The sequence below is a fragment of the Syngnathus floridae genome, chromosome 1, assembly GCF_059516105.1.
Source record: "Syngnathus floridae isolate MCC-2025c chromosome 1, RoL_Sflo_1.0, whole genome shotgun sequence".
In the NCBI taxonomy this organism is placed as follows: domain Eukaryota; kingdom Metazoa; phylum Chordata; class Actinopteri; order Syngnathiformes; family Syngnathidae; genus Syngnathus; species Syngnathus floridae.
The window spans coordinates 10,364,390-10,388,350 of NC_142413.1; the positions used below are offsets into that span (position 1 = coordinate 10,364,390).

Sequence of the window (23,961 nt, forward strand, 5' to 3'; positions counted from 1 at the left end):
AAGAGAATGGTGTCAAGAAATATTATACAACATAAATATGTTTATTTGAGGAATCAGGAAATTTTATTTGTAGCAATAAGTCATTTTGTTGTTGTCCAGTTATCTTGCTCTCTGTGATGGCAAAAGGTCAGGTGGTGCATCTGTTTCATTTTCAAAATTTCTTATTTTTTCCAAGTTTCTTCCACTCTTTAATAAATGAACTTTTTGACTCTGTAAGTTAACAAGATAAAAGTTGCAATGATAAATGCCCTGAACCTCAAAATCACCTCCAGGGCATGTGAGGTCTCACACTGTGAAAGAAAATTAGTTTTTGGTTTTTTTCCCAATTAGCATATGCGTACAATTATCACGTTACCCTTTATCCCTCTATTCGGGAAGTTTTATGAACAAAGGCTAATCAAAAGTAATCTGCCTTTTAATAAAAACAACCTAGAAACAAAAGAAAAGACACATTTTAAAATGTCTCGTTCCATACAATGAACCAAGGACAAAGCATTTCAAGACAGAAGAAATATCACAGAAAAGGCCACCAGGTTAAGCTCACATCCCACATTATAATATGAATTATAAAATTGGTCCATGTAAAAGCTGGCAAAAGGTTCTGGTTATTTATGAACTGATTCAATTAGCTTTCAAATTATCTAGAATGTTGTCTAAGCTCCAATATCTATTATAAAGCCGCAATACATCTTGTATAAACATTTAGATTGAAAGATAGTTGTTAAATTGTGATGTTAAGATGCACAGTACTATGCAAAATATTTCCTTGCACCACAAAAAAGCAATAGAAGACACCATTGGAGGCTCGCAGGCTGGCATTTTGGAACATGAAACCTAATTATTAGGAGCGCTACCTAAATTATGGGAATCCTTGACAACGCTATCGGTTGGTCGGTCTGTCGATCTGTCTGACTGTCTGTCGCGTTAGGGACCATGTGAAGCCGTCTGAAATGTCCATTATGGCAGCCTGCAGGATTTCTCACATTGTAAAGCGCTTTGGCAACCATATGGTGTGGATAAAGCACTTTTTGTTTTTAGCATTTTTTTGTGCGTGTGGTCTGGTATAAGCATAGGATGAGTGGAGAATGCTTTCCGCGCAATGCCGGTACAGCCACTTGCTATGTCAAACAAAAGCCAACAGCGCCCTCCTGTGTATCAACTCTGCACTACAGCTATTAGATACTTAGACTTGAGTGAGCGCAATGCTGTTCTGGCCTGTAGATTTAAAGTACAATGAAGTGAAAATGACGCTCATGTGTTTATGAGAGAAATTGTACATGAATTGCCGTGGCGGGTGCCGCTAGTGCCGCTGGTGCCCGCTTCTAATAACATGCAGTTACATAATTATAGATATTTTTCATTACTGAGTTCCTGTATACATACATGATCTAATTCAACCAGTTGCGGGTCGGTTCGGATGCATATTGCAAATGGATCCCTGCTTATTTATAACCAGACAAGCCTTAAAATGATTGTTCTTTCTGTTGTTGGAAAAATGATTGGTATCTGGCAAGACATCAGGAAATACTTTTCCTGTTTACTGTTGCTTGTTCGGCAGTGAAGACAGATGCCATTTTAAATGAAAAGGTCTGGAACTTAATTAGGAAATACACTATCTAAACCTAGTTTGAAACCCTAGTTTTAAACCATAACCCTGGATTGTAACCCTACGCTATCCTAACCCTAATTTGAAACCATACTTAAAACCTTAGCCTTCATGTAAAACCCTACTAACCCTAACCCTAACCCTAAGTCTTGTTTGGAACTTTAACCCTATCTGAAACCCTACATCGAAAGAGAGAGAGAGAGAGAGAGAGAGAGAGAGAGAGAGAGAGAGAGAGAGAGAGAGAGAGAGAGAGAGAGAGGGAGAGAGGGGGAGGGAGAGAGAATTTCTTCATTTCTTTAGAAGGCCACTCCTGTTTTGATTTGTCTCGTGAACTCCCTCGTGACACCTCTTTTCTTTCACCATCATGTCTTTCACTGGCAAATACGAGCTGGAGAGTCAAGAAAACTACGAAGAATTCCTCAAAGCAATCGGTATTTTCATCCACAGATGTTCGTGATGTCAGACAGTAATTTCTAGTAAATGTCCGTATTTTGATTTTTTTTTTGCCAAAGGACTTCTTGGTGCAAAGACTGACAGCAAAGTCTACACAGAAGTTCTTCAGAATGGGAATGACTTCACGTGGACTCAAACCATCCCCAACTGGACTTGGTCTAACAAGTTCACCATTGGTCAGGAATGTGAGCTAGAGACGATGACAAAGTCCAAATTCAAGGTGAGTCCAGATCCCTTGTGGGAGGTGGGAGGGTGAGTGAGAAGGAATCAGGAAAATCTCTTTTCCTCTTTAAGGAGTTTATATTTGCATGGTAACAGCTTCAGTGGTTGTTACAGGCCCTTGTCAGTATGGAAGGTGGGAAGATTTCTGTCAATTTTCCACAATACCTCTTCACAGCTGAGATGGTGAACGATAAGTTGGTCATGGTGAGTGTGTCATTCATGTGTTTTCAGGCAGCAAAATCTATCCCAATCCTGAAACTAATATTGCTTGCCCAATGTGCTTTATAGAATTGCATCACCCCGGGAGAGAAGGGTGTGACTTTCACAAGAGTGAGTAAGAGGACATCCGACTGCAAGACCCAGCACGCTTGAACGGATGGTGCACAAATGTAGTTTGACATTTCAGTACAACACAAGACTGTAACACCAGCATTTGTTTCAATTAAAAATACTTCACTCCTTTTGACTTTCGATGGAGGAAAAATATGTCACCTTTGTCTACACGCACATACGTGAAAGACATGATGAAGCCGTTAACTGCTGTCCACAAGCCTACTGCTAGCATTTTTATACTCCACCGTCATGAGGTTCATGAACCTTCATGCAAACCATCGGGTTGGTCCTAACTGCTACACCCAAATACATGAAAATTTTCCAATTGCCTGTAGGCAGTTTTTGATCTCCCAAAGCAAATTCTGAATGTTCCAAAGTCCTTTGCATACTGTGTGATATCATCGCATTCTCTCCACACTTACATTGCATTTGTCTCTCAGAGTTATTAAATGTAATGAAACGTGGGTCTGCTGTGAAACCCATCTGTTTTTATGCATGTGTCTCTTTGACATTCCTTGAAGGAGCACTTGACAGGATTTGGACCTTCATTAAATGTTTTCATAACTCTTATGATGAAACATTGATTTACTACTAATGGTACCGTTGTGATGCCTTGGTGGTGTTTGTATTCCTTTTACTGACACATAAAATCGTTGAGGACGGTGGCAGGAACCCTGCCACTCAAAAACTTCAATAGGTACACTACACGAGGTAAAAAGAAAAAAAAGAATAAATAAATAAGAAAGTATAGCGAACGATTCGGTGAACGATTCTTTTGAACAAATCTTTTGAGTGAACCGATCCTAAAGATTCAGTTCACTTAAGAACTGGACTGCACATCACTAGTACAAAGGAATGCGGATATTAGTCTTGCCAGGTCGAAATAGCCGACTGGTTAGTGACACGGGCTTTTGCTCGGTAAGGAGCTGGTTCGATCCCAGGTGGGAGCTTATACCTAAATGAGCTTTTAGAATTATGCATTTGCAAACAAATGTAAGTATTTATGTGTTAATACATGAGGTGACCCCACCCCCAAGTCATAAGTGCCACACCCACCCTCACCCCCACTTTCTGAATGGCTGGTTGATCTGTGACATCACTTGGACACTCAATTAGGTACACAGCCATTTTCAGGTGTTCCTAATAACAGGCCAATTCATTAGGGAAAAATCATGGTCAAAGCTTAAATGAACGTGAAAAGTGCCACACCCGCCCTAACCCCCACATTCTGATTGGCTGGTTGATCGGTGACGTCACACCAACACTCCATTAGGTACACCACAATTTTCAAGTGTACCTAATAACAGGCCACTTTATTAGGGAAATATCATGGTCAAAGGTCACAGGTGTCAAGCTCTAGTCCTCGGGGCCGCATTCCAACATGTTTTCCAAGATTCCCTCGTTAAGCGCACCTGCGTGAAAAGTTTTTGGTCATTTTCACGTTCCGCAGGAGCCAAAACTTTTCACGCAGGTGCACTTAACGAGGGAGTCACATGGACACTCCATTAGGTACACCGCCAATTTCAAGTGTACCTAATAACAAGCCACTTTATTAGGGAAATATGGTCGAAGGTCACAGGTGTCAAGCTCTAGTCCTCGGGGCCGTATTCCAACATGTTTCCCAAGATTCCCTCGTTAAGCGCACCTGCGTGAAAAGTTTTTGGTCATTTTCACGTTCCGCAGGAGCCAAAACTTTTCACGCAGGTGCACTTAACGAGGGAGTCACATGGACACTCTATTAGGTACACCGCCAATTTCAAGTGTACCTAATAACACGCCACTTTATTGGGGAAATATGGTCAAAGGTCACAGGTGTCAAGCTCTAGTCCTCGGGGCCGCATTCCAACATGTTTTCCAAGATACCCTCGTTAAGCGCACCTGCGTGAAAAGTTTTTGGTCATTTTCACGTTCTGCAGGAGCTAAAACTTTTCACGCAGGTGCACTTAACGAGGTCACCCCTGAGGCCACTTCATTAGGGAAAAAGTCATGGCCAAAGCTTAACTCAAAGTGAAAAGTGCCACACCCGCCCTCACCCCCACCTCCTGATTGGCTGGTTGATCTGTGACATCACACAGACACTCCATTAGGTACACCGAACAAATAACACAATGACATAAATAATAATAATAATATCGTTCAAGGGAGCTGCATTACCCAGTCAATACCACAAAGAGGCGCTCTCGCTTTCTGCTGATTCACAACGGGATCTACGCGCCTCGATATACATTGAGGGAAGGAGGCGGGGGGGGGGGGGGGGGGGGGGGGGCGGGTAGAGAGAGAGAGAGAGAGAGAGAGAGAGAGATGTAACTTGTAAAACATATGAATAAACATACAATAACACAAGCAGAGAAACATGTTGAATTAGGTTGTTTATTAGGTTTAAAGGCAGTTTGCAAGACTTCTTTCCAGATTAATCTCGTTGCCTCTTGCTAACCATCTTGTTGGTAATCCCACCTGGAATGGAATTGACCTGGAGTAAAGAACAGACATTAAGGTCCGGTCTGCAATAAAAAATACTGGCGTGTAACCGTGTGCATGCTCACCTCGATGAGTGCATCACCAGATAGCTCAGCAGTATACACATATTTGGGGAACTGGATCTTGATTTTATTTCCCTCCTTATTGACGGTGGTCTAGCAATGACAGAGAACAAGTTAAGGTGTAGAAGGCAAACGAAATAAGAGGTGATGAAATTTTACCTGGAAGGTTGTGCCATCCAGATCTACCAGTTCAGCGTCCCTGCCGAGCAAGAATGTGTTTGACTGAGTTTGACTCCCAAAATACTTGGTAATCCTGTAGTAAGCACCCTCATATAGGTCTGTTACCATGTCTTCATTTGGTATCTCCATCTGGGATACCCCTGCACAGAAAGGTACATGAGGATTCAGTTTTTTTTCTTTCTTTGGAGTCTGCATTCGCATGTTCCTTACCAATAGCCTGCAGGAACTCTCGGTAATTCTCCTGACTCTCCAGCACATATTTGCCTGTGAAAGACATGATGAAGACTAGCGCACCGTTGACTGTTGTCCACAAGCCTACTGCTGGCATTTTTATACTTCACTGTCATGAGGTTCGTGAACCTTCATGCAAACAACTGGGTTGGTCCTAACTGCTACACCCAAATACATGAAAATCATCCAATTATGGTTATGTTAATCAATTGTGTTCAGTTATAAATAAATAAATCGCAAACTGGTTTTCTAACCATCACATGAAACATCAAAAGACTAAAGGCAAGTTCCGTGCCATGAATTGAAAAACAGCCAGTATTCTGTAGAACTTTAGTGCAGCAGGGCTTTGGGATGGAATATTCCAACATAGCTTCCAAGCAAGAGTATGAAAAAAATAAGGATCTGAGAGGCAGATTTCTATTTACAGGTCACAGTAATAGATACGAATGCACAATCTAATGCATATTTATATTTACTCCAATCGGTTTTCTAACGTTAAATGTCATTGTGACAAATCATTAACATGATCAGTGTCTTCTTTTAGATTAATAATTACTCACAAATAGCTCAAGATATTTTGAGCAAACTTTATTTCAGACGTGTGTATCAAACGGGAAGACCTCATTACTCAGTACATACAGTAAGAGGCTCTTTTCAAAATGGTTACTGACCCCTGTTCTAATGTGATCAAATAAAAGGGAAATAAAAAGAGAACAAAAGAAAAAAAATCAGTTTACATGTTTATTTTTCCATGGAGCATGACAAAAACACACCATTTTACCATTCAGTGTAACAAAGCAAAACTATTAGTTGGAACTTGGTAAATTAAAAAAAAAAACATTAAAAAATCAACTTAGAAATTTGTGGTTTGTCAGTGTACTTCTGCGTGAGTCAAAACAGCATGGGAGGAAAATAAAACGCGTGGTAAAGCGCTAATCTAAAGACAAATGCTTCCAGTAGCACCTCACTCAAATGTGGTGGCTGCAATATGCAACATAGTCATTTTTTGTAGCGACCGCTGCCTTCTAGAGGAAATGAGGCGAACTGCAAGTCAGGTCGCGATTGACCACCAACACAGTATTGCAGTATTCGGTTCAGACAAGGAAAAAAAAAATATTGCACCTTTGTGGGAAGTTGATCAAGAAGTCATGAGGAATGAGCAAGTTAACATCTCCATGGCATGAGATTTTCAAAAAGTTCAAACCACAAAAAAGCTGTAAAACTTTACATAAGCAAATGAAAACAATAAGGTCAGGTCCTTCCACAACAGCTGGGTCGAAAGTAGAACACGAGCTGGAGGCCGAGTGGCCGACTACCCATTTTGAGGTATTCCCTCTAAGACTGGCACACAGAATCTGGATGCGTTTAAATGAACAGGAAGTGGAAAATTGGGCGCTACAAAGGTGGAACGCAATTACGCGCGACTGGATGCAGATGTTTGTGAGGCAAACGACAACTACCAGCTCGTTCTTTTATGCAGATTTGACAAACACCCTCTTTAAAGGGAGTACAGTACACTTTCTGCCCCCCCAACATTGCCACGTTGGGCTTTAGTATGAAACGGAATGATTCAGCAGATAGCTAGTTGTAGTAGTTAGTTGACGGCATTTTATAACCGCCACTCTGGAATTTTGTTTTCAGAAACGCATGACTGGCAGGTTTGCCAACCCTGACCTAAAGCATTATAGCACAGTATAAAGGCTAGTTTTAGCCTGTAACCTGAGCCAGGATGACAACAAGGGTGACTTTCTAGGTCGGTTTTGAAAAAAGAAAAAAAAGAAACCAATAAATCAAACCAAAGTTTATAAATAAAAGCTATGGCATGTTCCGATGTAATATTCAAGTAATCGTGTTCAAGTCCCTGATACTTAAGTGGTTCACGTAAACATCATTAACACAGACAGAACCAGCAGTTCACTACAAGGCAGCAGCAGCAGCAGCAGCAGCAGCATTTCCTATGTACAGTCAACCACTTCTGGGTCTGCTTCCCCATGCTGGTCCAGTCACATGAAATCTTTGACGCCGCATTTAAAACTTGCTTGACCCTACTTGCTGCAAGGCTCGACTTTGGAAGCTGGGAGGAGCGGCGGGGGGAGTAAAGCGGGCCAGTGCAGGCTTTTTTTCCCCCCTAAACCTCACCTGCTGTGCACTAAGCAAGGAATTCTTCCGCCCCTCGAGGACTAATGCAGTGTGGAATTCCCAAAGGGGCCGCTTCAGGCTTGACGCGGCCTACACTTGTTTAATCAATGCTTGCAGACATAAGACGCGTACGCATTTCCTATACATGGCACTGAGTGAAAACAGAAACAGCTTCCCAAAGGTGGCTCCTACGCAAAATTTGTTTTCCCTCACAAAAAAATGTGATTTTGGTAGAATTAGTCTTTTAAAAAAATATATCATATAATCCAAACGGCAAAATATCCTTTTCACAGCTTTGTTGTTTTTGTTGCACTTTTACAAATTTGGCACTGCTTTCAGCTCAGCCGCAGTGGTGACAAGCGGTCTACGGAGACATTGGTCACGTCAGAGTGATGACTTCCACTGGGTCTCTTTTGTCTTTGGACCTCTGCTTGCGTTTGAGATGTCTCTGTGAGAGGGGTGGGTGCGCGGGACGCGCCGAAGGTGTCGCCGTGCTGACGGAGAGAGAGGACAGATCTGCGAAAGGCAGCGGGGACTGGAGCGTCGCGGCGCTCTCCCGCCGCCGTTCTCTCTCCGTCTCCTGGCGTCACCTGTCGAAGCAGCCGGCTGCGAAAGTGTGATGGGCCCCCAGGTAGCCCCCGGTGTAGGCCACGCTTAGGCAGTGGTGCGCCTCTCCGGCGAGGGCCATCTGAACAGATATAGGACCCTGGAGCGGCAGCGCGCGAGCCCCCGCCTGGAGGCCTGAGGCCAGACTTGAGTAGGAAGGGAAGCCGGCCCCAGCGCTCAGGCAAGATGCCCCGCTCAGGAGCCCCATTCTGTGGCTCTGAAAAAAATCCTGAGACACGTTGACCACAGGCGCCAGAGCCTGAGCGTCGGCGAGCGTTTGCAGCTGAGACAGGGAGGGGGAATGTTGGGAGAGGTTTGGGAAGTGGTCTGGCTGAAAGAGCAGCTGTGGCGTGGCGGAGGTGGACGATGAAGACGGCGATCTCTGAATGGCAGACACCGGAGAGAGGTGAGAAGTTTGGCCCTGAGATTGCAGAGGGGAAGCTCGGTGCGAAGGGGCGCACTTTGTTTTGTTGGCCTCTCTCACGTCGTTGTCGTGAGCACTGTGGAGGGGAGAGGCACACCTGTGTCAATTTCTAGAGTCAGGAAAAACAAAACAAACTGGTCCTGGAGCGGCCCCTTGATTCATTAAAACTTTTTTTAACTAACCTAAACAATTCTTGTAAAAAATAAATTAATTAATTAATAGGTGATCAACATTCAATACTGGTTTCCCATGAAGCAGGAAAAGTAAAGCGGGAAGAAAGGGAAAAAAACCTGAAATGTTAAAAAAACAAAATCTGCAAATCTGAGTATATTGGTGTGTGTCTTACAGCAGCATGAGTTCAATACACTGGGTCAGGTGGTCCCACGTGTAGCCGGTCAGTAGATGCAGCGCAGTAGTCCAGCTCGGGGAAATCTGCAGGCAAATGCGCGACGCTGCCACGCACGCGGCAGCAACTTGGGACGGTCGGAAACTAAGGAACGTGTGATCTGAAACAATACAAACAGAAAGTGTGGTCAGCTGCCAGTCCAAAAGAGCCCGTTACAATCGGACCCACCTTGTAGTGAGACTTCCAGGAAGTAGTGAGTGTATTTGTCCATGAAAGCCTTGGTTTTAGAGAGGGAGGACAGGGGCCAGCCATTGTACAGATCTCCCTCTTGCACCGAGGCGTTGAGGTAGTAGTCGATGAAGTGGGCCGGTGTGGGCATGCACAGATTCCAGCTAAAGGTCTCCATCAGCAGAAGTTCCATTTTGATCAGATCCTTCTTGTTGAGAACCATGTTTAAATTACACATGAATCCCAATGAGTTCAGTTGCTCCAGTTTGGGTACTCTGTCCTCCTTCTCTTCAAATTTGCCTGACAAGAAACACATAGCTACATCACAATCACAGAAAGAAAGAATTATGGTGCCAACTTGGATCTGCTTTTATGTATTGGCGTTGTATCAATCAGCTACATAGTAACAAGACTCGAAGCATGTAAAAATCAATCAAAAGATGATTCACTCATCTCTTTAACTCCATTATGACAAGAAATTCCATATGGAAAAAATCTTTTTAATTTACCATCGTTGACACATTTTCAAGCCTGTCAAGGACTTTTCACGCTGCACTTAGCACAGCGCGTCATCAACCAAGCTATTGTATAGGCGCAGTGTCACTGTGACGAAAGACGGCCTATCCGATAGAAAAGATGGTGGCGAAATGATTTCAGCGTGTCAACAGCAAGCAATTTTGGCAGAGTTGTCAGTAAATTAAGAAAATCCATCTTGCGTCCTTCATGGACCAGTTGTATTTTTTCAGTCCTCTAGATGGCCTCGTTTTCCCATCACTACAATGAGCAAATGAACCAAGTAGCTTACTAAGTACATGCATCATCTTGATAGGCCCACGTTGACAGAGCATTCCGTTGTAAGAGACATTAAAGAAGCAATTAACAGCTACAACACCGGACCTCATTTGCTACAGGCTTTGGATCATCCCTAAAAAAGCCAAAAGCCAGCTATCACAAAGCACGCGCCTACTTAACGTGAGCGGGGATAAGATGACCGGCATCGAACATTTATCTGGGAAGCAAAGCTATTAAGCTAGCAAGTCGAGGAAGCATCAGGATGATGCTCACGATGGATTACACAAACTTGACGCTGTCCATGAGTAAGTCAACTTCAGCTTCTTCTGCATTGTTCTCAGCTTCCTATAGCCTTGCAGACATTACAGCAGTGCCATCATGGGGAGCACCCTGCCCAACCAGAGACACCCCCCCATGTCCCATTTCCATAGCAACTGCCCAAAGCCTCAGGGGTCTGCGTGGCCAATGAGGACGGACGACTCAGTCTAAATGAAATGAGCATGCTTTAAGGTCAAACTTTACCATGAGCGTGCATAGACATTGTGGCGATGAGACACTGCATGCGCAGGTATGACGGAGAAACATTGGAAACCTGAGGCCACTGCCTTGGTTAAAACATTACAAAATGCAAAGCAACATGTTTGATGGACCTCATTTACCATCAACCAAGGGAGTACTGCTCCTTCCTACCAAGTGTGAATTTTAGCACTGAGCTACTGTTAAGTGGGGGTAGGGTATGGGGTGCGAGAGCCAGCGAGCCGGAGCAGACTGGGTGAGGGAGGGACGGCAGCTCAACTGGCCATAGGGGTAATTAGCGGCAAGGCAGTAATGGCGTCTCTCCGGCAGAACAGGAAGCGCGGCAAAACGAGGCTGTTTACACTCGGCGGCGCTCGTTCCACTCGCCGCATTCTGTCACCCTCGCAGGGAAGCAAGCCGTCTGCTGTCGGACTGCTATGTCCACACAGACGGAGCCATAAAAAGGCATCAATACCCCCAATCTCCCCATGGCCGCAGCCTCTTTGATCTTAAGAGACAGCACCAAGTGCATCTTCCTATTGTGCTCTTTGTATCCTGGTCTCCTGTTTTGGGGAAGCGACTAGATAATGAAAGCCTCAAAGCAACTTGACTGTGCAACATTATTTATGGTTTCCCCACTCAAAAATCTTTTTCTACCTATTTCCGCCAATCTAAAGAGGCATGTTATATTTTTTTGTATTGCGCATATTCTTGGCAATACTCTGTCGATAAAGTCTTGTGCAACCAAAAGTGATTATGCATACTTTGGGGTGGCAGGGCCTCAGTCGATAAGGATTCAGCATCAAAATGCCAAATGGCTTCAAGGCAACATTGTTGTACTGCCCTTTCACTCTGACATCCAAATAAAGATATGTTCAATACAATTTTGAGCCACTGGAAAATCTATCTTGACCATCTCTTGCTGCTCAGTCCATCATAAAACCAGAGAAGATGAGCTCAAGATACACTGAAGTGTACAGGCTACAATAATAGCTCATTCTTTCTACATTATAAAAAGCTACGCACAGCTTGTAAAGCAGATGGTTTAGCAAGACAAAGGCCAGCTTTGTTTTGCTGCGATAGGACTGTTGCATTCCTCGCCAGTTAGTTCAGCCAACCTGGAACGCAGGCGACAAGATGATCCTATCTGAAGTCCGCGGCTAGGGGATGCCGTCTGATTTCGAAATGTTCAACCACTTGAAGGAGAGGACACCTCTTCTTTATCATTCTCACCACATCCACAGGTGATGGCAAAGATGAGAACAGGCCAGGTAAACAGAGTGGGGTTAAAGGTCAGGGGTTAGGATAGGGCAAGACCAGGATGCGGGGCCCCATCCCAGGTGTGCGGTTCGGAGAAGAGGTGGGATTAGAAACCCGAGCGCTGCTCAGCAGGAGAGAGCGGGCAGTTACTCTGAAGAAGAAACAGTGCTCTTCAACGAGAGCAATTCTTACCCCGGGTGAGATGTCACAAACATTTTTTTCTCAATTCTAATGATAGACTACGGACTCACCTGTGAATTCTTGTGGGTTACTAATTTTAAAGTAGTTTTGCTATACCTTAACTTAATTTGTCAGAATTAAATGACTATCACACTGTTTCTTTTGTGTCTGCACATTAACACATATTTTCAAAACAAACCTGTTGGTGTATAGTAGACACTTATCGACAGCAGTGTAGATGAACCAAAACTGCAAAGGTGCTCGAAGTGCATTGATCACAGTAATTAATCAAGTATCCAAGAATGTCCAATCAATCTATTGTTCATGCGCTACATGAATGACGGCTTCATGAGAACATTGAATTTAAAACGCAAATGTTTTGGGGGCAAGGGGGGAATTATCTTTCAGTTCTTCATTCCCCTTTCTTTTTTTTCCTCTTTGCCGACATCCATGGAGGAATTCTCTTTGCCTGCTCCAATCCTTTCATTTGTGGCCTCATCTTTCATCAAGAGTGTGAAATTGCTCACAGCTCCATCATAGAATCTCCTTGTTGCCACCCCTGGCTGTGGCAGCTCTCACAAAGCAGGTCCAAGTCGACCCTTGACCTTTGATGCTAATGGCTAGTGAAGTGGCCACCAAAAAGCTAAGAAGCTCTGTGTGTGTGTGTGCTGGGGGGCTCTGGATCAGCTACGAAGCATGTAAACCCCGACCTGCATTAGTAAACCCCTTCATTTATTCTCAAATGGCACTTGGCGCGATTAAACTAACACGTTCAAATGATACATGGAACTATGAGCACAGTTGCACTGTGAGCATTGTCAAAAGGGATGCAGAACAGTGGAGGTGGGTTCCTTTTGATATACATTTTGGGAGTCTCCACGGGGTGGTTGAGTTCCGACAAATCCCACTTTGCAGGCCGCCCTGTTTAACATCAGCCGCTGACTTGCCTTTGAAGTAGCACTCCGCTCATTTCCCAACCGCCCCAAGGATGGTGGGCTGCTTTTACTGGCTGCCCTTGTCCCAGGGCTGGCTTGCTATGCTGGTCCGAGGCAAGGTGAGGGAATCGAGTGGAAACAGACGCAGTGGCCAAAAGGTAAAAGGACACCACGAGGGACCAGCCAGCCCAATTACGTGGCAGCAATTCAAAGCCTTTTTAACACCAATATTACTGGAATGGCAATCCGGATTCTAAATCCATACGAGCTGCTCACAAGGTTGCCTTAGCAACCAACATGTCATTTAGCAATGTTAGCTTTAAGTCTCTGCCACACAGGCAGGCAAGCACTCATTCTCCCTGCTCTCAGTCTGCATTCCCCTCCCCCTCTCAGAGAAGGGTCTGGCTGCATGTCCTGCTTGCATTGACAGGCTTTTGTTTGAGGCCTGACTCGGAGAGCATATGGCAGGTGCCCCTCAGCCCCTCGCTTGCTCCCCGCCCCGGGGCTCAGAGGCCTGTGGAGGTGCAATGTGTAGAGTCAATACCCCAGAGTTTCACAGGATGCTCTTTTTTTGTTTTGTTTGCTGTTCAGGAATCGGGTTCAGTGTAAAAGGAACGTAACGAGCAGCAATCTAACAATGTAAATGGTTCTGTTTCTAATATTACTTACTACTTATAGTACTTGAAATTCAGGACTATATCTTCTTATTTTCGACTAATTTCAAGAAGCGGTATATCTGAAAGCGCTCAACCGAATGTCAACTAACATGGCAAAAACAAATCTCATTCATCGGTCATTTATAAATATCAGCGCTTTACTTGTTTTGTTGTTTTTACTTTTGACATATATTGGAAATGGAATTTATTAGATTACAAAAGTGGTGTAGCCAGTCTGTGTAGTCTGCAGCACGCAAACATTGAAGTAAGGATGCGTAATCATTCCAGGACATCGCAGCCTCCAGATAAGGAGTAACATGACATGCCTCGGGGATGTTTGAGGAAAACAGCAGGGTACTTAAATAAATACTTCCAACAGTCAAAAACAATTATTCCCAGAGGGGGGAGGGGGGGGGGTTCTGAAAATCAGCCGATAATCTTAATACAGCACAAGAAGCTCATCCATTAACAAACATCCACCCAGAAAGACACAATGGAGTAACGGGATTAAACTGTGACTACTGGGAGGCACAAAGGAGATAGCGATTAATTAACCCGAACATTTTTAAGAATGAACGTGGCTGTCTGAGGCAGTTTGATAATGAGGCCAGATTCCAAGGCAGATAAAAAGTAAAGACAACTCTGAATCAAGCACCCGTTCAGGCCTTCATCAATCAACGCGAAGACAACCTGGAGAAGACAGTGGAGCACAGGACACTGACTGCCATGCATCAAAAGATTCTGTTTAAAAAAAACAATGGCTCATCCATTACAGAATGCGCGAATAAAGGCTGTTCAGATTGGATTGACATTATCTATAATCACCCTCATTTCTTTTCACCTGTCTCTCGTCTCATTCTAATCCTTCCTAGCAAATAGAAGACTAATTGCAAAGACTGGCCTGAGCATCATTACTCGCTCGCACACAAACATGGGCTGCACCCTCACGAGCGAGTGGCCCTCGTTCCAGACACCATCATTAGTCTAATTACCCATCATGACAGAGGTTGCATTCTGCTATCTCTCTCTCTCACACACACACATACACAAACACACACACGCGAGGGCATCGAAGTAATGATGCAACGGTGAATTGTGATATCGAGGGAGAACACTGTACATCGATTACAGGGCTACGGTTGGACTTACTAGCTAAGAGCAGACAGGACAGGGCAATGACATAGAGCTGCTTGACGGCCACGTCGTAGCGGTCCATGAAGAGGTCCAGCAGGTAGACGGCCAGGTGGCGTGCCGTGGGACATAACTGGTAGCGATTACTCAGGATGGCCAACAAGTCTGCGAAGTAGCGACGCATGCCAATCTGTGGCGAATGGGCTCGGTAGACGGGTAACTTCAGCTCCTGGAGAAGAGAGGGGAAGAACACGTAAATGTTAGAGGCGGGGGTGACAAGGGTGGACAGGAAGCAATGGCGGAGAGCTATGGGGAGTAGTAAACGGCACGGGAGAGGTGCCATGGGGTTAAAATAATCGTAAAACGCTGCTTCCATCACATCTTGACGACGGTGTCAAGTCATTTGAATTTCATTTATTTCTCCTTCGTTGCAGACAGGAGGAGCTAATTTAGGTCACTGAGGAGGTCCCTGAGTATTGGGCATGGGTGTGTGCATGCATGCATTTGTATGTGGTTGGGTGGGTTTAGGAGAGAGGGTGGGGGTTTGCGCTACTCAGAGTGCATAGGATTAGATTTCGCCCCTAGCACATCTCCTATTCATGTCCAATTAGCTGCATGTGTTTCAAAGTGGAAGGAAGATCCTCCCGAGCATTAGCATTGAATCAGCCTCGGCGTCTCCTCACTCAGGCACAGAAAAAAAAAAAATCAACTCAGAAAGCACAAGCCTCTGGTTTCTGTCGCTGCCCCAAAGTATTAAAGGCCTATTTTGCAAACTCACGGAGGAGCTACATTTGCCCTGCTTAAGCTTCTTGTGGCAGAAAATATGTGTGCTTGCAAAATTGTTTTGCTCTCTACGAAATACAGTAAAAACAAAGGCTTATGATTCGGATTTATTCGGAGATCAGGGATTGCCTGAGAAATCCTATTTGAAAATTGTGAAGGGTCTTGAGAAAAATCGCATCAGCGCAGTTGCTTACGAGCGAGCCTGCATTAGGCTGAACGCAACGCATAAATTGCTATGAAGGCAAAATGCACATTGGTAGGATTACGCATAATGTGACCTGCAGTGTTTATCTCGAAGGCCATTAAAAAAACTGATCTTCAGAGTGACTCTTCAACGGAATCCAAAAATAAACAGCTACCACCCCCCTAATCCACATAAAGCAACTCCACCCCCAGTGCCAGAATCCACGATCCCATCCAGTTCGCCCCAAACTCTCCTCCCACTGCTTCAGCTCCTGTCCATCTGTCTGTCTGGGGGTACAAGGGGTGCCGGAGATCTGGGGTGTGTTTTCAGGGAGTGGGGCCTCTTAAGAGTTTGGGGGGGGTAGAGTAGCGAGGTGCCTTTGTGGAGGACCTGCACCATAATTAAGGATTCCACAGCTGCCTCTGGTTGATTTGCATGTCTGATAATTTGCCACATGCTCCGCAGTGCCGCTATCTCCCACATCAGGGCATTAACACCGCAGCAACCGTCATTAAGCTGGGAACAGACTGTGGGGGAGCCGGCCGGGCACCATGCAGGAAACTACAATACTGCACAATGGCGTTTTAATTCTTCAAATTCCAATATGGATCATTTGTTTTCATTGGTCCTCCTCATGAAACTACCCATATGCAATCAACAACTTACAAAGTTGCCATCATTAATGAAATAAGAAGTGAAATGGTCATTGTATATCACAATATTTCCTCTGAGTGAGCAACAAATCAAAGGTACAATTACATAGACATGCATTTGATTTGTAAATAAAGCGTTTGAAGACCACTGGACACAGCATGAACATACCTTGCTAGAGAAAGGTTATGGGCATACAAATGCAAATCCTATTTTGTGGGGAAAATGTATCTTACAAAAAACTGTTTTGCAAAAACCGAGCATGTTTCTGTATTTGTGAGCAAAATAAAAAGACAAACCGAAAATACTGGCGGACTTGGATGTACTATATGTTGGCGGGAAGACCATTTTAAATTAGCATGAAGGCTCCAGGTTGAGGTTCTTTTCCAGAGGTATACAGCAAATCTCAAATTAATCAAAACCTTTTGGATTTTGAAATCTCTTTGGATGAACTGAATAGGTTTCTGTCAACTGGAAGTAACACGCAAGCAGCAGGAGTGTTGACGATATGAATTAAAAATCTGACTGGATGACAAGAATTTCATTTTTAAAACATATATTTGAAAAAAATGCATATCCACGACCTCATTGGACTTTTTTCAATTAAAATAATGTAATCAATTCACAATCATATGTATCATTCTGATGGATGATGTCTCACAATGTAGCGTGTTTTAATCAAACATATATTAACAGCAGCAAATATGCCTGTTCTGTCTACCTTTGGACTTTTAGTATGAGTAATTATCTACATATAACATAGTCTTGCTAATTTATGTTACCTCAAGCTGCTTTAAAGATGCTGCACATAGTTAAACTGCACAAACTTTATAGTAACACATCCACTTAAGTCAAGAAATAAAAGAAAACAAAGGGCATAAAGAAGGTGTCGCCTTAACTGCCAAGCTAAAAGATGTTTTCAGATTGTCAGAAGGCGCTGGATAACTTTGCCGCTGCATTATTTTAGGCCGGTGTGAAAATAGTTTTGTGTAACAGTCTGCTCTTTCAAAATAGCTGCATGGATCCTGTGTCTTAGACATGAGCTGAAGGAAATTCTGTGTTCCACACCCAACTGTTTGGGTGTGATGCGCCTCTGAAGCCACAGCGGCCTAACACCACATCCCGATGGGGCCATCTCGGACATCAGGCTTTATTTGCAGCTCAGTCTGCATACGGACATACAGGCCCGCTGACAGCTCACTCTGAATCACACGCTATTTCTGAATAGAGGATTGTGCAAGAAAATGTCTACTTTTGTGTCCACAGACAATTCAACCAAAATCCGATGCCATCACTTCACTCGACACAAGCAGGATATCTGAAATAGGCCTCTATAATTTTCTGTCTCAGTGTGAGGTTGGCATTTACTTGAAGCTGCCAGTCGAGTGACAGACGTCACCATTAAAGTGGCATGGGGGAAGAAATATACGCATATGACCACGTGCTTAATGTTAATTAAGACATTCCCAATTAATGAGTCTCAACTCATCCATGTAATCCTATTTAGATCATTTTAAACAGGCAACTGAGCCGTGTAATTATATTTTCCCTCCAACGTTTACCAACGTGGAACATCCTAAGAGACGTGAAGTGACGATTTTTAAATTTGATTTGATTATTTTAAAAAGGGTCGATGAATTGGTCGGGCTTTATTTAAAAGTGGACTTTACAATGATTTTTAAAAAAAAAATTGTCATATGTTAAAACTGGCTGTATCACCCAACAGTAGAATATCATACAAAGGTTTTTCTGGGGGAACGAAAATCATCCTTCTTTGGCCCCATCTTATGCCTTTAATGTAATTTTCAATTATTTTATCTTTATCCTGGTGGAAATAAAACAAGTCAAGCAGAGATTGGAGGAACAGAAGGCATGACTGAGGGATGTGTCAATCATTTGCGCACGTGCATCGCCACTCACAGAGGCCCATGCGAACACACAGAGCCTCTCACAAAGGAGATTATAGTTTCTTGGCCAATTATTCAAATCACTTGATCAACATAAGTTAAAAAGAAGACGCCACATATTGTTTTGCTATCACGAGCAAACGAGCAATGACCCAACGGCTGGGTGAGCTGAGTCGTTGGTTTGGGTGGAGTAAAGTAAGACTGCATTCCAATCTTACTAGTAGTTTCTAGCATACACACCCCAGCTTTAATACCACCACTATCAAGTTGCAATCAGAGAAACCATCAATGCTGCACAAAAACAATCCATAGCAGCACGCAACCGTCAAATACACTGTATTCATGAACACCCCAGTGTTCAAAGTATTCCATTTACAAACCAAGGTTCGAACCTTGTCACAGTGTACAAATGTTTCATTCATCCCTTTTTGTGCACAGCCATTTTTGGTGAAGCCGATCATTTTAGCTGCTAATTGCTCTCTCGCTCGTTGTGCGTCTCGCTGCGGACTTAAAAAAGACAATTTGTGAGGGGTACATCAGCAGGGCTGCGAACTACAGGGCTTGCTTACAAGTGTGGAACACCTTTGAAAACGTTACAAATAACCCAGTTTGGGTTCAGAATTGGATTGGTCTAATACAAAATATCCCAATACATTGGTACATTAACTGATTATCTTTTTACTGTTAATTAATATGTTTGAACAGTTTATGAAATGCACTTTGATCCTTGCTAAAGAAATTATTTTTGTAACCGTCGGAATTTTTGCTTGATTTTAACATGAAAGATGATTTGCATATAGAAGACTCTGATAACAATTGCCACCTCTCATGATGTCATCAAAGATGAAAGGATACTGTAGATATGTTGAAAATTCAGACACACCTTCATCAAAGTTGTAGCATAAAGCAAATACCCAAATCACAATAAATATTATTAGCACTTTTTAAAAAATAAAAAACAGACAAATATGGAATATACCATAATATTAGAGCCAATTCAAACTAAACTGATTCGTGAAAACCATTGAAATTTTCTTGGTACCAAAATGTATAAAAAACAGTGTTATTCAAATTTGCATTACTTGTATGGGAAAACTATATACAAAATATTCAATATACAATACAATTCAAAATTGTCAAACCCATTCAAGAACCAATTAAGTTTGCAAATCGAGGTTCCACTATACATTAGCGCAGCCATTAATGAGAAATAAGAGAACAGACAGTTGGAAACGGAAATAACAATACAGTTTCATTGATGAAATGTTAGAATTTTGCTTCTAAATGTAGGTCAGTGCTTCTGATCATCTGTAGGTCACAAGGAAACACTTTACTGGCCTCTGGCAGTTTAGCAATGGTAAAAGCATGGCTATCTGTTGCTCCATCAGTGTCATTACTGTCAACAACATAAAAGCTGCTTAGCAAGGTGAACTCACCTTGATGCGGAGGGACTGATGGATGTCTGCAGCGAGCTGTCCTTTCCACCATTGCAACTCCCTTTCCATTTTTTCCCATCCAGAGGAGACTTACAGGATCTGCTTGGACCTGGAGTCACACACGTGTTCCAAAACATCAAACTTCCACCTGACTTAGGTTATGATACCACTTTTTCCTCAATACATTGACTCAAGTAAGGTATTCTAAAAGACTTTAAGAGTGAGAAATTAGAATTGTTTGATTTCAAAACATCCTATTCGAATGAGCCCCATTTCGGCTGATGGAGAATTTAAATGTCCGATCAAAGGCTTCAAAGACGCTTTCTGACAAGCCTTTGTAGTAGTCAGGAAATAAACTACAAGTCGCATCCACATTCGGGTTTTCTGTTCCAACACGTTAGCAACGCCACACGCTACTCACAAGTTAAAGAGCCCCCCAATACTCGTGTAAAAAAAAAAAAAAAAGCGGTAAGCAGCACGTCGTGATATCATTTCGCCTCTCGACCTGGACATGTTTAATTTCATTTCGACAACAAAAGGTGAAACTTTGCATATCGGACCTTGTTCAACGTGTAACTCACCGCTCCGACGGGAATGCCCCCCAGACCAGACCCCTTTGTCTCAGTCCGACATCCTGAATGAAACAACTCCAATTCGGCTCAAGTTTGAAGAAAGCCCTCTTTAACGGGCGAGTACTCGGAACAGGTTCGCTCAGAGGCCACTGACTTCGAATCCCGACACGGACCGTTTTGCGTGCTGTGTTTACACTTTGCCGAGAGATTTAAGCCTCCGTTGTAACAAAGTCGCCTGCTCGGCTGCACCAGCTGCCGCCGTTGCGGCGTGAGGCTCGTGCGCTTGACTAGGGAGTCCCTTCCTGCGGACCGGGAAATGTAGTCCTTTACAATGCGTTTCTGTTAAAGGACTACAAAACGTTGGTCAACTGACCAGCCCCCCACTCCACCCCGCCCCGCTTTTTGTAATCCCCACAATACAGACATTATTGTTGTTCGGTGAATTTTATTTACACCAAATAACAATGCTCGGGTTTTATGGACTATATCAGAGAATTAAATATTTAACAAATATTCAATAAAATTACGATTGCGACTGGGTAGTTGCACAGCAGAACTATATCATGTTAAGGTGGATAGTTATAATGAAAACAATATATTTTTTATTTTCCTAGTATGATGAAGTATTTATTATTTTACCTCCTCAATTCTGCGAAGGATCGTGAGGAGGCCAACGGGGTGGGAATCTACTTGTAGGAGGAGGCATCCATAGGGACGATTGTAGTTTCACATACATCCTGATTCCTGAATGAGACAAAGTTTAAAATTTGAATGGTGTGAATCGGTCAAGTAATGTGGAATGAATAGGTAGGCCTATATAAACCTTAAAATTTACCAAAGTTTTATTGTGAAAATATCGGAGCTGCGGGTACCGGGGACAGGTTCAGTGTGTTTGCTTCCATGTGAAATTTTATCATGGATGATGTGGAACTTTGGGGAACGTGAATAGTTTGATGTGTGCTGAATGAGTTTATTTGTAATGGTTTGGATCGCTGAAATCTTATGCAAAAATTGATGGGATAAGAACAAAAATTCAAAATTTTGGCTTCGGAATTTGTAATATGCTGAAGCGCATTCAAACCATTCCAAAGGCTACTTCACATTTATTCAGTTGTTTAGTGTTTGTAGCGCCATCTAGTGTCAGTATTTGATCATTTAACCAGGGATGTTCACACCTTTTTTCCCTCCACATAAAGGCCACAAGCTAAACTGGAAAACCTAAGGCAGAGAGCCTCACATCATCTTCAACAAACACATTGAAAACAATCCATTACAATAGTACAAGAGGAGGTAGACTTATTCAGATTTATCAGGAAGGGGGCCATCAAAGCTAATATTTTTAGTATTGGAGCAATTTTATCTGCTTCATTGTTATTATTAAAATTACTTAGACAAGTGAGGGCACACAAAATGTATTTTTTTCCTAAAGAACAAGGAGATATATATATTTAAAAAAAAAAAAAGATTGAGAAACTATCAGACTATCAAAAAAATATCAAGCGTCACCCTGTAAATTAGCTTTTGTATCAGTCTGATCAGCGTAGATAAGGAAACCTGTGAATGTGCTGTCAGTCCAGAAGGGATCAAAGAAGAGTCCATTCTGCTCCGAGTAAAAGATCTGCAACCAGACCTGGTCTAGATGCTGGAGGTGGAGGACAGTGGAACCGGACGCCACATCGTGATTCCCTGTATTTGCATCAAACGTCTTAATCTTGTATTGTCCGTTGTGCACCAGCCCGATAGCCAGGTGCTTATTGGCCACAGTGATGTCGTAGGCAAAGTAATAGATTCCGGGGATGGCGCAGACAAACTTGCCACTGCTCACGTTGTAGTGGTTGCCCTCGTTGAGCAAGATGCGGCCGAAGCGAATGGGCGTGCGTTCTTTGGGGTAACTCTTTGACACGGCCACCGAGAAAGCGGAGCGGGCAGCGGCGCCGCAATCGCAGCCTCCCGCTTCTCCTCTCTGACCGGCGTCCCCCTCGTCTCCTTTTTGCCCCCTTTTTCCAGCCGGCCCCGGTGACCCCCGTTGGCCCTTTAGTCCTCGAGGTCCGGCCTTGCCAATGAAGCCCGCACGGCCTTTTAAGCCCGGTTTGCCTGGATTGCCGGCTCTGCCTTGATCACCTGAGTGAGAAATGAGAGTTGGAGTGTTTTATAAATGCACACCGGGGTGAACAAGTGTATAGTTGTAAGATATTTAACTGTTAATGTTTGTAAACAATGAGCGCTGACGTGAACTGAAACGACAAAAACCTACAGGTTGTTCCAAAAGATTTAGCTAGATCTTTTTTGAATTTCCTCACTAAAAAAGAGGCCAAATTGAGATTATTATCAAGTACCTTCATCTCCTTTTTCTCCTTTCTCTCCATCCTGCCCATCTGGACCATCCTTCCCAGGCGCTCCTATTGGCCCCATTGCCCCAGGTGACCCAGGGGCTCCTGGATTCCCCGCAGGTCCCACCGGGCCTGGAAGGCTGCAAACCAGATTAGACGAGTGGATAGTGATGTTGCGTCCTTTCTTTGGTGGGGAATAAATGGACTGGCAGAGGACCACCGAGAGCAGACAGGTCGTCACACACACATGAAGAACAGCGGCCACTGAGGAGTCAGGAAAAGATGGAGGAGAATGTAATTTAAGACCATGCAGCTGTCCGATGCAGCTTCTAGAAACATGCTTAGACAAAGAAAAGGAACTGAGGCAACATTCAATTCAATTCGACAAGAAACTCACTAGTTGAAAATGATGATGGGCTCTTTCAACACACTCAGTGGCTGTCTTCTGCATCAGGTAGCAATCGGTCTTTCATGCTGTTTGTCAATAGTCAAATCAGTGTATTCTTCTGGAGAAGCTCTGCAAGGAAATGTGCAACTCAGTGACTCGCAGTCCATAACATCCGCCCAGCTACTCAGCCCCCCCCAAACAACAACAAATGTTTTCACCATGATGTCATTAAATTCAAGTCAGAGAAACCGTTTTGCACGGCTGAATTATGATTTACGAGCAAGGGCTGCCTGAATGTTAAATTTATAAACCTAAAAAGTGTAGTTGAAATGTCGGAAAGCGGTGTAAAAACGATTCCGGGTGCTTTTGTCACTTTGAGACATGGTCCAGCTGTTGGGGGAATGGGTGTGTTCAGTTACTACTGCATTCCCATTCAACTTAAACCATATGAACAGAAATTGTGAGAGCATGATCAGAATAAATTTTTGAAAACTAATCGATAATTCAGAACAAAATATGAACATAAAACCAAATATTGGATCAAAATATTGATCACCTTTATCTTAAAAAAAGCAGCCAGTTTAAAAAATATATACATATATATTTTTTTTTGTTTTTTTTTGTTAATGGAGTATTCACCGCTGGCCCAGACGCTTTACAACAGAACGTAAACAAGACCTGAAACAACAAATGGACAAATAAAGTAATCGATAATCCTTTTTGATAACCAATTAATCATTGCAAGACCTATCTTAATTTGCAATTGACCACATCTTCAGAATGTTGGTTTCGCAACAGTAAATATTTGCAGATTTATCCAAAGAGACTTATTTCCGTGTTGGATCAACATAAAACGTTTGGAATTTTTTTTATAATTTGGAAAAAAATGTATCAACATTTTTGCTCCTTGTTCACATGATGAACCAAAGCAT

General features: G+C 43.1%; 4 protein-coding genes across 5 annotated transcripts; 1 reads left to right on the forward strand and 3 right to left on the reverse strand.

Moving 5' to 3' along the window:
- The first annotated feature begins 1,882 nt into the window (after nt 1-1,882).
- LOC148404002 (gastrotropin-like) lies at nt 1,883-3,184 on the forward strand. The gene is made up of 4 exons (XM_088391678.1): nt 1,883-2,037; nt 2,119-2,279; nt 2,396-2,485; nt 2,570-3,184. The coding sequence occupies exons 1-4, from the start codon at nt 1,971-1,973 to the stop codon at nt 2,651-2,653; spliced, it is 402 nt and encodes a 133-aa protein (XP_088247804.1). The 5' UTR covers nt 1,883-1,970; the 3' UTR covers nt 2,654-3,184.
- A 1,786-nt stretch (nt 3,185-4,970) lies between these two features.
- LOC148404003 (gastrotropin-like) lies at nt 4,971-5,704 on the reverse strand. The gene is made up of 4 exons (XM_088384582.1): nt 5,545-5,704; nt 5,314-5,474; nt 5,158-5,247; nt 4,971-5,084 (listed from the first exon to the last, which is right to left on the reverse strand). The coding sequence occupies exons 1-4, from the start codon at nt 5,660-5,662 to the stop codon at nt 5,025-5,027; spliced, it is 429 nt and encodes a 142-aa protein (XP_088240708.1). The 5' UTR covers nt 5,663-5,704; the 3' UTR covers nt 4,971-5,024.
- Nucleotides 5,705-6,293: 589 nt separating this feature from the next.
- ccnjl (cyclin J-like) lies at nt 6,294-20,627 on the reverse strand. The gene is made up of 6 exons (XM_088390694.1): nt 20,321-20,627; nt 19,740-19,848; nt 14,797-15,007; nt 9,309-9,608; nt 9,081-9,240; nt 6,294-8,810 (listed from the first exon to the last, which is right to left on the reverse strand). The coding sequence occupies exons 2-6, from the start codon at nt 19,806-19,808 to the stop codon at nt 8,291-8,293; spliced, it is 1,260 nt and encodes a 419-aa protein (XP_088246820.1). The 5' UTR covers nt 19,809-19,848; nt 20,321-20,627; the 3' UTR covers nt 6,294-8,290.
- Nucleotides 20,628-20,784: 157 nt separating this feature from the next.
- Nucleotides 20,785-23,902, reverse strand: c1qtnf2 (C1q and TNF related 2). 2 transcript variants are annotated; one of them, XM_088388691.1, is made up of 3 exons: nt 23,039-23,902; nt 22,648-22,781; nt 20,785-22,432 (listed from the first exon to the last, which is right to left on the reverse strand). In XM_088388691.1, the coding sequence occupies exons 2-3, from the start codon at nt 22,721-22,723 to the stop codon at nt 21,807-21,809; spliced, it is 702 nt and encodes a 233-aa protein (XP_088244817.1). In that variant the 5' UTR covers nt 22,724-22,781; nt 23,039-23,902; the 3' UTR covers nt 20,785-21,806. The 2 variants fall into 2 exon arrangements, with proteins under 2 accessions (XP_088244817.1, XP_088244810.1); XM_088388684.1 differs by having other exon boundaries at nt 22,648-22,905.
- Nucleotides 23,903-23,961: the final 59 nt, after the last annotated feature.